Consider the following 14,920-nt stretch of genomic DNA (forward strand, 5'->3'; position numbering starts at 1 on the left):
TGATGGCAACATAGAACTCTTGGCCCGTGGGTGCATGGTGTGTGCGCATCACCAGGCCAGCCTACAACAATCATTTGACCCCCAGCCTATACCTTGCTGGCCCTCTTCATTCCATCTGTCCTCCAGTGGCACAGCAGAACAACTTGTCTAGACGTTTAAACAACAGCTTACAAATCTGGTCGAATCCTCTGCCACCATGTCGGCCCTCATCTTATTACTGAGCACTTATTGCACCAAAGCAGGTGATTGTCATAGTCCAGCTGAACTTTTCCATGGGTAGCAACCACGGACCCTGCTCTGTCTGCTGACGCTGTCGCCTTCTGAGACCTGCTCCTGACACTCTCAGCGCTACACCCTGGGCACAAGCCATGTGGTCCTGCTCATATGGGGGACAAGGCTGCTTGGACTCTCACGACAGTAGTCACAACCCATGGGCAGTGCGTGACATTGGTACAGACACAGAAGGGGCTCAAGCACTGCCACCATAACCAACTCTGGCCTTATACACCTTTGTGGCACCTCACGACCTCCAACCCCAGACTTCCTTCTTATGTGCATAGGGCCTGTGAGTCAGCCCCACTGCTGATGGCCACCAGCTCCCCACAGGCATGCCGGCATTCCTTCCTTCTTCCACAAGGATCGAAGGTGCTATACAATGCCCTGTGTTCCGGTGACGTTTTGATGGATTCCACAGATGGCCCTCCCAACCCACCACTAACGGTCGATGTCATAGGGTCTCCATTCCTTCCTTCTACCCAACATGGCACCGTCCGGGGCGTTTCCACCCCTATGCACTGGTTTCATGTGGGAGGGATCTGGTGTCGGAATATGTGAAACTTAAATGGGCACCAGAGGGTATGGACCTGTATACCCAGTTGGGGTCTCTGCGCCGCCAGCCTCTTTGTGTGAGTGCACCCTCTCCATGCCATGTGAAGTCCACAGCCAATCGCATTTCCTGCGGTCAGGTATTTAGGCAGCCACGTGGTGTTACCCCAGCAGTCTGGTACTTGCCGTAGTTTGCGTGTGCATCTCGGCCGTACTGCATTCCAGTGTTGAGATACCTACTGTCATTGTTTGGAGTGTTCCTGCATTGTTATCATCTCACCGTGTTTATCACCTCAGTTCTTGCTCGCTTGCCTGTGTTATGTCCTGGTCAATCGGAGTGTTTGTCATCCCCTACTTGTTCGTCTGTCCTGTCTGTTCATACTTAGCTATACCTCCAGCGGCTCCCCCACCTGGCAGCTTTGCTTCTCCATTCTCTGCCGTGCACTGCTTGCCAGTTACTCGCGGCTATAACAGCAATCAGTTACCCAAAGGCATTTTCCATTGTGGTGAGATTCACTCATGAAATTTCAATCAACAGCTGTCTCCTCTGAATAAAAAAATATGTTGTTGGTGCTCACCTACAGTCAAAGAAATGTTCATCGTAATAAAATAAGAGAACCGAAAGCCTGCACGGAAAGATTTAAGTGTCCGTTTTTACCATGCACTGTTCAAGAGTGGAACAGTAGAAAATAGCGTGGTTGGATGAACCCTCTGACAGGCTCTTCATTGTGAATTGGAGAATTGTTGTCTAGATGTAGATGTAGGTATATAGTAGGCGCTGTCCAGAGATCTTAATGAGGTACTATTTTATCCCTGGAATATTTTACCACAGAAGATGCCATCATCATTTAACAATACTGTACAGCGGTGTGCCCTAGGAAAAAAAGAAAATGTTGTGGCTGCAGTTTTACTCATGCTTTCAGACATTTGCAGTAGCAGTATAGCTAGGCCATTTTGGCTAATGTTATGAGGCCAGATCAGTCAGTCATGTAGACAGTTGCTCCTGCAACTACTGAAAAGGCTGTTGCCTCTCTTCAGAAAATACTGTTTAGTCTGGCCTCTTCACAGATACTCCTCTATTGTAGTTGCAACTTTGGTCCAGTTATCTGTATATTTTTCTCTGTTAGGCCCATTCGGAAAGAAAGAGAGCTGAAGGCTGTAAAATGAAAACTGTTGGAGACATTGTAATGCCATTGCCTGCCGAAGAAGATGTAATCACTATAAGACCTCTTGAGACCCTAAACTTGCCACAGGTACATAAACACACACCCATACAGCAACAGCACAACTTTGTACACACCTAGACCATCCAGTGCACCCAGTGATGCTGGAAAAATAGAAATGGATGCTTCAGCGTAAGAGCAAAGGGGTGTAGTGCATTTCCTGACATCAGAAGGTGTGCAGGGAACAGAAATGAATCAACGAACGGTGAAAGTGGGCAGAGAGTGCTGAATGTTTTTTACAATTCTGACACTCAGTCTGATTTCAGGGGCAATGGTTGCCACTCTAACTCACTGTTCCTCAGCAGTGAGGGTACCTACCCACTGTACAGTGATTTGGCAATGCAGTGTGGCACTCCAAGTGATGCATCATTTGCCAATAACATTGTCTTTCCTTGAATTGCTTATGTCACACCTTGCCTTGACCCTTGCAATGGACATGCAGTGCACTTTGTACACATGTGCCATTCTTTGATGAATTTCCATTCCCTACCTCTTTGCTCTTCTTTTGAAGCTTCCATTTCACCATTTTCAGCACTAATGAGCCCTGTGGATGGTTGAAGTGTGCTTATGCCTGCTCTGTCGTGTGGGTGTGCGCCCATATCTCTCCAGTAGCAAGCTTAGGGTCTCAGAGCTCTTATAGGGAACTACAGCTTTTTCCACAGGCAACAGCATTGCTATTTTATGATCGCTTGAGTGGTTTTCATTTTACAACCTCTGGCACATTACTTTTATGATGAAGTTGTTAACACCACACAAGAAAATCGTCTGTTAAAACTGAAGGAGTTGAAATGTATTACTGAATTCCCTGGTTTTATGGGTATTGTTATGTGCTGGCTTTGTGAGGCAGGCCACAAAGCAAATGTGGAACCACCAAGGAGAGGCTTTTGGTGAATGCAAACTGTGACAATTACCATTTTCTGAACACAATATCAATCGTGATTAGCGGAATGTAATATTTTCCTACAAATCAGCTTTTTCCACTAGCAAATGATGGAGAAGTGTAAGTATAAAGGCCTCAAGGTGCCCAGTTGAATCCCAGATATATTCTTGAGTCATCTAACAGATATCATGAGTTTTTTGCAGTTTTTAGACTGAATGTGTTGCCGTGAAACTGAAATTCTTCATAGGGTAGGTGGTTGACATGATGCTGCTCACTATACTTTCAGTATAATATAATCATCTACCTCCCCCTCCACAACTATATGCTGAAGAATTAATCTGTTTCCTTTGGGGTCCATTTCCAGTACAAATGTGAGCAGTGGTGCAGGAGACATTTGTCAAATGGAGTGATTTCTGTTCTTGAGTAGCCTGTACCCACAATAAGTGGAGCAGAACTGTAGCTGCTTGAGAAGAAGAGAGATTTTCACTTACCTCATAGTGTATCCAGATAATTGAAGTCAGAGTCCTTTGGATGAGATATTGAATGAACTGAAGTCAGAGGCCTTTCAATAAGTTATTAAATGATGAAGAAAGGAAATAGTGTGCCATTTTGAGGATAAAAATACCATATTAAAATTTTTTGTGGCTAAAACTCGTTTTACACATATTTGTAAAATAAATGGTCGAAAACACTATTAATTCTTGACTAGTATTACTCTTTCAGCAACAGTTTATTTATTTATTTATTTTTGAGCTAACAGATTTTGAAAATCTGTGAGTTGGAACATGTGTCCCATGGACCTAACTAGATCCAAGACTTTATTGGAACCTAGGATTTTTGAAGTAGAGTTTGTATTTTTAGAGTGTCTTTGTCAGGAGCTAAAGATGAAAAACATATAAGAAGTGCTACAAAAACACACATATATTTATGACAGTGAAAAACACGACATCTCACAACAGATTTTCAACACATATTTGGGCGATTGCATAGACATATCACATAGCAATGTTATTTTTTGATTCTATGGAATTTGCTGAGACATACATGCCCCACTAACTACAAATGATGTACTGACCAACATAATTACTGAAAAGTGTAATAATGTTTCAAAACAAGCCTTCAGTGTATAAAAGAATGCAATTATTCATTACAGATCATCTTGTAACAGAGAAGATTTTGACTGATTTGATTTTCATAAAATAGATTCACTGTGCCAGTTATATATGGACATGGCACCTCATTTGATTGCTTTCAGCCTTCTGTGTATCCAGTTGATAGTCCATAGTTTTTTCACCAGGTTCCAAACTCTTCTTGCTTATCACAGCACCAGACAGAGCTGTGATAGAGATGTCTCAATGCTCAAAACTGGATATTACATTAGTGAGACACATGTGTTCCATCGACCATGAAAGGTTTAACCTGTTAACTTTCGTTGCTGTGTAATTTGTGCACAATCTATACATCTCCACTGTTGATGGCATATAAGTATGAGGTGAACTAATAGAGCTGGAAGTACTGACATTTGGTTTATATATTTGTAAATTTTCTTCAGAAATGCTTGCAGCACGCTTGCACAATGTGTCTCATGGTGATCCAAGCAGTTTATAGGACTTCTAGAGATACATTTATTTTACCCTTAGATGGCAGAAACTGTATTTCAAAGCAACACTTTGTTAAAATTTTTGGTTTGTGTTGGACAATGTTCATTGTGTTGCTTAGCTATTTGAAGATGTGGAAGCACATGCTGTCAAATGATGAAATTAGAAGCGTTCTTATTGATCGTGCAAATGAGAGTGAGTCCTATTTTTCTTTGTCTGCAACTGTGAACACTTTGCCTTTTGATAATTCTTACTCTTTAACATCTCAAAGGGAGAAAGTAATTTTCCTTGTTTCCTGCAATCAATGAGGATAGAATTCATACCAGTGAAGATAAGAAAGTCTTTGGACAAATTTCAGTGGAACAGGAAGGAACTGAATCGAAGGCTTCATGATTTTCATGTAGCAAATTCAGTCATATATCTTACACATTGTGAGAAAAGCCTTGTAAAGGCCTGGAAAGATACGTGTGTAGTTGAAATGGGCTGTTTCTCAACAGTAACACTTCTCATGATAAAAACTAAAAAACTGTGTTTTATGATTATTGGGCAAGGGGTCTTCTCCTTAAAATTCCAATTTTTGGTGAAATAATTCTTTGTGATAAATGTTTGTTATTACTCTGGATGCTACACTGAGCAAAAACAGAGTCACTAGTCAATATTTCAGACTGTACAAAGAAAGAATACTGTTTTGTACATGAAAGAAAAGATCAGATGAGCTCTCATTCCATTCTCACAAGGGTGCATTATCAAAAGTCTATTGTTGTTCAAGGGACATGTGGCAAACATGCAGTATATTCTAACAAAAATAAAAATAAAGCATAAAAAATTGTCTGTGTGATTGTAAATGGGTTTTATACTGGCTTTTCTAAGTTTGTACATGCAGCATTCTAAAATACTACTGATGCTTTGTTTGAAAACATGGCATGCATGACCTGTATATTAACAATTGATACACAGCTCTATATCTCAGACCATACTTGCATGAAAGAGTAATAAATGCAGTATATACAATTCACATGAACAAGAAAACTGTGTCAAACCAATAAGGCAAACTACACCACGGCCATCAAAATTGCTACTCCAAGAAGAAATGCAGATGATAAATGGGTATTCATTGGACAAATATATTATACTGGAACTGACATGTGATTACATTTTCACATAATTTGGGTGCATAGATCCTGAGAAATCAGTACCCAGAACAACCACCTCTGGCCGTAATAATGGCCTTGATATGCCTGGGCATTGAGTCAAACAGAGCTTGGATGGCGTGTACAGGTACAGCTGCCTATGCAGCTTCAACACAATACCACAGTTCATCAAGAGTAGTGACTGGCATATTGTGACGAGCCAATTGCTTGGCCACCGTTGACCAGTCGTTTTCGATTGATGAGAGATCTGGAGAATGTGCTGGCCAGGGCAGCAGTCGAACATTTTCTGTATCCAGAAAGGCCCGTACAGGACCTGCTACATGTGGTTATGCATTATCCTGCTGAAATTTAGGGTTTCACAGCGATCGAATGAAGGGTAGAGCCACGAGTCATAACACATCTGAAATGCAACATCCACTGTTCAAAGTGCTGTCAATGCAAACAAGAGGTGACTGAGACGTGTAACCAATGGCACCCCATACCATCACTCCTGGTGATACACCAGTATGGCGATCACGAATACACACTTCCAATGTGCGTTCACCGCGATGTCACCAAACACGGATGCGACCAACATGATGCTGTAAACAAAACCTGGATTCATCCGAAAAAATGACGTTTTGCCATTTGTTCACCCAAGTTCATCGTTGAGTACACTATTGCAGGCGCTCCTGTTTGTGATGCAGTGTCAAGGGTAACCGCAGCCATGGTCTCCGAGCTGATAGTCCACGCTGCGGCAAACGTCATCGAACTGTTCGTGCAGATGGTTGTTGTCTTGCAAATGTCCCCATCTGTTGACTCAGGGATCGAGACGTGGCTGCACAATCCGTTACAGCCATGCAGATAAGATGCCGGTCATCTCGACTGCTAGTGATAAGAGGCTGTTGGGATCCAGCACGGCGTTCCGTATTACCCTCCTGAGCCCACCTATTCCATATTCTCATTGGATCTCGACCAACGTGGGGTCCAATGTCACGATACGATAGACCGCAATCGCGATAGGCTACAATCCGACCTTTATCAAAGTCATAAACGTGGTGGTATGCATTTCTCCTCCTTACACCAGGCATCACAACATCGTTTCACCAGGCAACACCAATCAACTGCTGTTTGTGTATGAGAAATCTGTTGGAAACTTTCCTCATGTCAGCTCGTTGTAGGTGTCGCCACCGGCGTCAACCTTGTGTGGATGGTCTGAAAAGCTAATCATTTGCATATCACAGCATCTTCTTCCTGTCGGTTAAATTTTGCATCTGTAGCACGTCATCTTCGTGGTGTAGCAATTGTAATGGCCAGTAATGTACATAGAGGAGAAAGGGATTTTAGCTCAACAAGCACTGTGATGTGTTTGAAGTGACTTGACCAGAGAGAAGTGTACAATACTGCCAAAATGACATCAACTTTGAAAATAATCACCAAACTATTATCTCCTCATCTTGCCCAGTGAGATACACTGTTATAAAGTTCTCTTGTTTCCAGTGGGGTTAGTTCATTGAAACAATACATTTTGATAAAGTCACACACATGGAAACACGAGAAAAAAAATTAATTCTGAGAAATGTGTACCCAGTTGTATGTTATATTACATTCAGTTGTGGTGTGGAGTTTACAATTGTAACACATTACTTACAAGCAGACTGCACCTATTTATCATCATTGATTTCGTCCAGATTAATGGTATATGCAGGGCTTGGCCATAAATTAGAATGACAGAAGTGGGAGCTGCAGATTGCAAGCATACAGAAAAAATAGCATTTCTTTTTTTGCATCAGGCAAGGCATGAGCATATTAGTGGCAGAAAGAGTACAAAATGGTAATGTGAGGGTCCTGTTGTCAAGTTCATATGTGGAAACTATTTATTTATTTTCAGTTTTTTTCGCAAATAAACCAAAATAATGATCAATATGGCGTTTTTACGAATATTTTCAAAAGAGGCAAGAAAATAAAAAGCAAAGAAAAATTTGGAATCACAAATAAATTTCCAAGAAAGGATTGTACTTACAGCATCCATGAGGACTCTGCAAATAATATTTCAAGACTGGATTGTATATAAAATGTGCAGGACTTTGTATTGTGTTAGTTTCATTTTGACCTCACAGAAGACTGCATTAAAATACATTCCATTGTATATTACCAGCTATCGTCATCAGTATTTTCCGAAATTTTGCACTGTGCATAGTTTACTGCCAGACTCTGCCATGAGACAGAACCTCTTATGAATGTAAACCATGCCTGTTTGTTTATAGAAACTATAAAACAACCATGTAAAAGTAAAAATGCAGCATTTATAAGATGTGGAAGAAGCAAGAATTACTGCTTCCTCTGTTCTTATGATAAATATTTCCCCAACACATGTATATCATCAACTGCAAGATAATAAAGGTATTTAATTTTATATATGACGTTCTTGTGTATACCTTACAAACACTTCTTGGAAATTTATTTGCAATCTCAAATTTTTCTTTGTCTTTCTTTTTGATGCCTTTCATGAAAATATTTTAATATTAATAAGTACAATATATTTAGCTTTGTTTCAGTTTATTTCCTGTGTAAGTAACACTAAAGCTGAAAGTAAAAAAAAAAATAAAATAAAATAAAATAAAATAAAATAAAAAAAAAAGTCTCAGCATCACGACTCGATCTGATGACCATCAGGTTACTCTTCTGTAATCTTTCCACTGCGCAAACTACTGCCTGGAAACTACACTGACGGAAATGGCCCATGTCTGGCCATCTGGAGCTTCTACTCCTGTCCCTTTCATTGCTGGCTGAGCTCTGCATATACCATAAATGTGAACGAGTTTGGTGATGACGAATAGGTCTGGTTCCATTGTTAGTTAAATATTCATTTACATAACTGTAAAATGAAACTCTTTTTTTCCACACTGAAAGGTATATTACACAGGCCATAGAAGTTGCATATTGACAAGGAAAAAAATTCAAGAGAGAAAGACAAACTGAGCTTCATTGAGGTTTTCTTTCATAAGTAAACAAACTGCTTCCAAACTTTAACTCATGAACTGATACTGGATACATACTTTTTCCACAAGACTGAAACATGATTTTCAATATAGCATTTAAAATTAATTAATTGGAGAATGGATTAGACAAATACCAATATGAATGACTATATACAAGTTAGAACCAGCCTGGTGATCACCCCTCAGTTTTTGGTTAGTGGTGATTCATACAGAAGTCTTATGTACCTTTTTAGAGTACACTTCTCATTGATATGCCTCTTGGTACAAGGTATTTGCAGCACATTGTTTGAATGACTCAAGGTATTCTTTAAAATAGTTTGAACTAACAATCAAATGTTTATGTTAATATTGCTTTGAGGTTCGCCAGCACAGTGAGAGACCTATTAATTTCATAAATAACCATACTTTTATGACCAGAGTTATGGGGTGTGATCTATGCAAGCACTGATGGGATCTGGGAGGGGGTGGGGTGTAGAGGGAGGGGATGGCAAATTGCTCACATGAATCACACATGATGAAGCTCAAGAACCCATGTGGAATAAAATTATCATTCACTACTGCATATCTTTCACAAAAACAGGAGCAGTGAGGATGTATTCTTTTCAGATTTCAGTCCTTGTGTATGTTATTTTCTGTTTTGCATATATTTGGTTGTAGTTATATGCATCACATTTATGGATTTCGTGGTTGTCCCATTTGGTCACTCTGTTCCACCAGAGCTAAATTATGACATTCACTATCAGTTGCAGTAGCAGTAGTATAATGCTAAGTTCATAAGGTCTCATTGCACTGCCTTCCATGTGATGAGCGTAATCTGAGAGTAGTCCGAGGATAAACTGAGGTGGAGCTGTATGTAGTGTGACCTGAAAGGACACACTGTGGAATCATAATTTGAGGGACTGAGGTGATACAAATTCAGTTTCCTCTGGTGGTACATGTAGCACCACCTGGCAGCATGTGGTGAGCCAGTTTAAATGTCTCTTCTAAGGAGATGTAAGTTGTGTATGATGAGCCATATGCAGTTGACAAAGATGCTATCAATATTGTCGGAAGAAGGGCTGAGAGTGAGAGGGATATTGCCACGTATTGCAGTCAGACTGCAACTATGTTGGCAGCAACACTATTGCAGCCAAACATTGTAATACAACATGTGAAAATACACCTGTAGACACACAATACAGAAGTCTGTGTTAGTGCACCATTTAGAGTTCCACTAGAGAGGTTATCTGTCAATGCTGACTCATGTTGTTTATTATTTAAACCACTTTCAACCTAGAAGTCATTTTCTGTAGTCCGGTGACACAAGAAACAATATGAAGAAACGCACTTGCCAGCATTACAGTAACAAATTAAATAAACACCTTAGCATGTTGCATGCTGTGAAGGCAGAATTGAATAGGCTGTAGGAGCTGGGAGATCATTGTAGCAGTGCCGTAAAGCCACTGATTGACACCGATGGTTGCTCTTAAAAAAATCAAATGGTTCAGCAATATCTGTGGGAATTCTAAGTCCACCATAACTGTACAGTGTAAAATAGACTTATATACAAATCCTTGCTGAGACAACATAGTAACCAGGTTTGCCAAAGATCACTATTTTTCTAAAATAGAGCTGAAAGTTGCATTCTTACAACTGCCTCTGGATATGGAACCACTGTTGTTAGTTTTTAATTGCCTTTTTGGTTTGTGCCAATTAAAAAAGGCCACTAACTGAGTTGGCCAGCAATCTTTGAAAAGTATATGGAACAATTAATTCAGGGAATACTACAAAATGCAAAATTATCTGGCTGATGCAGTAACATGGGAAACATGTGAGTAGATACTCAAAACAGCCGCAGGCTCATTTTGAAAGACTCTAGTAAAGTAGCTTTGTTAGCACAATCAGTGCAGTTTGTTTGTTCTCATTGTAAGATATATATAGATAATTACTGTCATTATTAAGAAAACTAAATGTTTATGCTATGTTTATGCCCTAGGTGACCCAAGTTACATACCCACTAAACAAGCTTAAAAAAGGGGATAAGTTCAAGTTGTTAAATACATGCCAGAAGGCATTAAGGAGCCCAGGAATTGTCTCAAGGCAGCTTCCCGTTTGACAACTTGGAAGCCAGGCATATGTGTACCTCTTGTGATAGATACATCATAATGTGGCATTGGTGTTGTCTTGTTGTATCGAATGCTATGTGGCACAGAACAACTGATTTGCCTAAAAAAAAAAAAAAAAAAAAAAAGTGACTCAAGAGAATTACTCATGAATTGAAAAAGAGACACTTGCAATTGTCTATGGAATAATGAAGTTCCATGTCTATCTGTATGGTAAAAATTTCAGCTCTTAATGGGTCACAAGACCCTTTTCTCATTGTTCAACCAATTATCTAAATCACCAGAGGAACTGGTGAGTTGTCTGGAGCAGCAGCCTCTTTTCCTTAGTAATCATAATCACAAAATACATTTTCTTCCTATCCCATAACACACAATAAACATCCACTCATGGCTTCCAATCACTGGCATACACTACCTTATTGTTACAGAAATACTGTTGTGTTAATGATGAAGGGTATCTAACGGAGTAATGGGCACTTCACAATAACAGGCTAGGAGGTGAAAACTGTCCAGCAATGAGATGAAAAAATTAAATTCATGTCTTGGATGTCTGTTGTGTTAATGATGAAGGGTATCTAACGGAGTAATGGGCACTTCAGAATAACAGGCTAGGAGGTGAAAACTGTCCAGCAATGAGATGAAAAAATTAAATTCATGTCTTGGATGTCTAAATTTCAGAATGATTTTATGTGATGTATTTCAAAACATCTGCCCTATCTAGTTAAAGAAAAAACAAGGCTACATCTTGTAGTGGCTAGATCATGAGTATCCACACATTTATTTATAAAGCAAGCAGAAGTGCAGAGTTGATTTGTTCGTCAGGAGAAGAAAATCTCTGACTGAGTTTGCAGATATGACCAGTACTTTCTGTTTGGTGACATATGATATTCAGCTTATAGTAGTACTTACTCTTTATTCCATTTTGTTCCTGTGATATGTTTGATAAACAATAATGTATATATTTATTTTTAATTCCTGTTGCATCACCTTCAAACTACTGTAATTCTTTTCCTCAAAGCGTACCAGCGTGGAGATTATTGATCAAATGCTCAAGGTACTGAAAACTCCAATGCAATGAGTATACTTATTGCAGCCACACTACAGCCAGAAGCCCTGGAGAAAAATTCCTTAAAAATTGTGAAAACTGTGATACTGAAAGGGAAACATGAAAGGGAACTTAACCACAGATAACAATACACATATGATTTGGATTACAGAACTGTACGGAATGTATGATTTGAGTATTCAGTGTGAATTATTATTTTCAAAAAAGGAAGTTTTCTCTCTTCTCTGTTGTGCTCTTTAGTGGGAATTGAAAAATAAATTGTGGTAAAAAGAATTTAACTGGAGTGCAATTGATTAAAAGAAGTAGCCAAGTAAAGAAAATGATTATTTTAAATTATCGCACAACACAGATAAATTTACCACTAAGAGAGAGAAAATTAATAATTCAAGATTTTGTCTAACCTGCTTTGATACCATGGAGTGGACTGACCACGCACATTGTTTATTGGCCGTATGCCGATCATTGATATTACGCATTATGTGCAGAAGTGCCGTCTGGAAACTCCGTTTACAGATCGGCTTAACAGATCTCAGGGACACACGAGTAGCTGCTACAAATTCGAACATCAATGATGTCCTGCAATGGCCAGTAAATGATATGTTGGCAGTCTTGCAGTTCTGCTAGCTGGAACATAGAAAAGTTGTCAGGCAAGGTTAAAGCTGTTGAAATGAAACATTGGTAAACAATAACAATTATGCATATATTGATGATACTTTTACACAAATAAGTACTTTACACACCTTGAAAATGTCTTTCAAGTAGAAAATCATTCTAGATATCTTTCCCTCTTAATTATCACTCTCTTGAGAGTGCAACGAGATGCTGCTCATGTTTATATATATGTAGACAACTGAAGGAAAATTTAATGTCATTTTTCCTCTGTCTCTTCCTGTTCTGGAAGCCTCTTCAGTGGAAAAATGTTCAAGAGACTTTGCTGCACTCCTTTCTGGCATGGCTGATCGCATAAAATTTAATTGGTGATGCCACTTGTGCTGTGTCTGATGCATTATTTGCCATTTGAAAAATACAGTTGCTGTCACATTTAAGAATTAATTAAAATTTATAGACAATACATGGAATTAATACAAAAATACAGCATTTCTTACATAGGTTTACATAAATTATTTTAGTATTGGGCCTTAAATTTATAGACACATAAAAAGAAATGTTTTAAGTGCATTGCAAAACACTCACGATGTGATGAGACTCTTTAAATGTTATGCAATGGATTCGAAGAGAGCATACATATGTTATTGAAATTCACCACCCATGTATTTTGTATGTGAATCCACAAAACAAAAACAATTTATAAATCAGTGTTTTTTTTTTTTTTTTTTTTTTTTTTTTTTTTTGAAAAGTGTTGCAGTTCTTCCTTTGGAGACTGGACTTTCAGGAATTTATGATTTTCTTCATTAATTTAAAGTTTCATTTTGGGATCATTGGGCTCTTATTTTGGTCCATTAGACCTCCATACTAACATTTAATTTTTGATGGTGGATAGTGGAAGAGTATTTACCTAACTGGACTTCACCTTCTTTCCACAGATTCCTATGTAAATTCCCAGAGTATCTTTATTACACATTCATTTGGATATTACTGACTGTTATGATTCTCACTATGTCACTGACTTCATTTTAGGCCTACTTGATAAGGACTCCAAATAATCAAGCAGTACTAGAGCTGGTCTGATAAATAATTGTGTATGTTGATAACATTACCAGTCTTATTATGCTTACTTTAAACACACCTAGTACTTCTGATGAAATTTTGCCATCCATTATACCATACTGAGAGACATTAGGGGTTGGGTTGTTTTGGGGGAAGAGACCAAACTGCGAGGTCATCGGTCTCATAGAGACATTAGCTCTTGAAGGAAACCACATATCTGTAAAGATACTCAGTATGTAGTACATTAGGGACTGCTTGTTGTAGATATCAGATGATGAGAATTTACAACTTACTTTGTATCTGTTATTACATTACAACAGGGACACATTTAGCACATTTGGTGCAAAACATTGGTACCAATAAACCCTATAATTAAGATATTTTGCAACATAATTTTATGGGATTTTATTTTCAGATCATAAGCCATTGCCTACACTAAATCGAATTCCTGGATTGAAGCTGTCTGGTCAGGCATTTGCTGATACCCTCATGGTGTTTGAGTTCCTGCATAACTTTGGGGAGACTCTTGGATTTGGTAAGATACTTGCTTTTACAAAAATGTGTTGGTTTATATTTGCAATTCTTGTGTTACTACATTTTCCTTTTGTTAATATAATTGCAGATATGGACAGCTTGCCTAGTCTAAACAGTTTGCAGATGGCTCTCTTGAATGATGAAGAGGCAGAAGAAGAATTACTTTCAGTGATGACACATTTATTGGTCTGTGCAATTGAAGACCCTGGCATTCCAAATCCTGCTCGCCATACCACTATACTGGGACAATCATTAAAGCAAGCTGATATTACACATGCAAACTTATCTGAAATTCTGAGAATATATCTCTATGCAAATGCTACTGGTGAGGTTAAGGCACTCACAGGTGTGTGTTAGAGAAGAAAAATATACTTTTATTGTGATTGTATCTGTAAGTAAGTTGTGTAACTAATTTTGCAGAATTTACTAATTCTAGTTAATGGTGTGTAAAAAACATAGATATCCACAGAGAATCACAAAAACCTAATTTTCCCAATTTTTCAGTAAAATACCCTCTTTCATTTGACCCACATGGTGGACTTGGAATATTAAAAATTATTTGTTACGGAGCCTTGACTTACAATAATTCACTTTACAGATTTTTCATTGCAGGATCAAATGGTATAAATGAAGATAATTTGGACTCTTAACTTGATGTACTGAACTTCATCTTTAATTAAAAAAGATATCTACCTTAATTAATGAGACATTGTTGTGAATTATACAGAAATGTATTGTACATTATTTGATGCTGTACTGTTATTTGGAAAAAAGTAGTTAAGTCTGATACAAGGCTATATTCCCTCCATTAGCAAAATTGTAGAATATTTCTCTAATACAAGCCTCAAGATAGCAGATTGCTTTAAAGTGCTTGCTTCTGGGACACGGGGAG

At 38.5% G+C, this 14,920-nt stretch overlaps 1 protein-coding gene across 1 annotated transcript in view; it reads left to right on the plus strand.

Moving 5' to 3' along the window:
• Nucleotides 1-14,920, plus strand: part of LOC126298259 (bromodomain adjacent to zinc finger domain protein 2B-like) — a 285,171-nt gene that overhangs the window by 150,556 nt on the left and 119,695 nt on the right. Inside the window, exons 21-22 of the mRNA XM_049989561.1 lie at nt 13,910-14,029; nt 14,117-14,374. Coding sequence (XP_049845518.1) covers nt 13,910-14,029; nt 14,117-14,374 — 378 coding nt within the window. The remainder of the gene's footprint in view (nt 1-13,909; nt 14,030-14,116; nt 14,375-14,920) is intronic.

The sequence above is a fragment of the Schistocerca gregaria genome, chromosome X, assembly GCF_023897955.1.
Source record: "Schistocerca gregaria isolate iqSchGreg1 chromosome X, iqSchGreg1.2, whole genome shotgun sequence".
Lineage (NCBI taxonomy): Eukaryota > Metazoa > Arthropoda > Insecta > Orthoptera > Acrididae > Schistocerca > Schistocerca gregaria.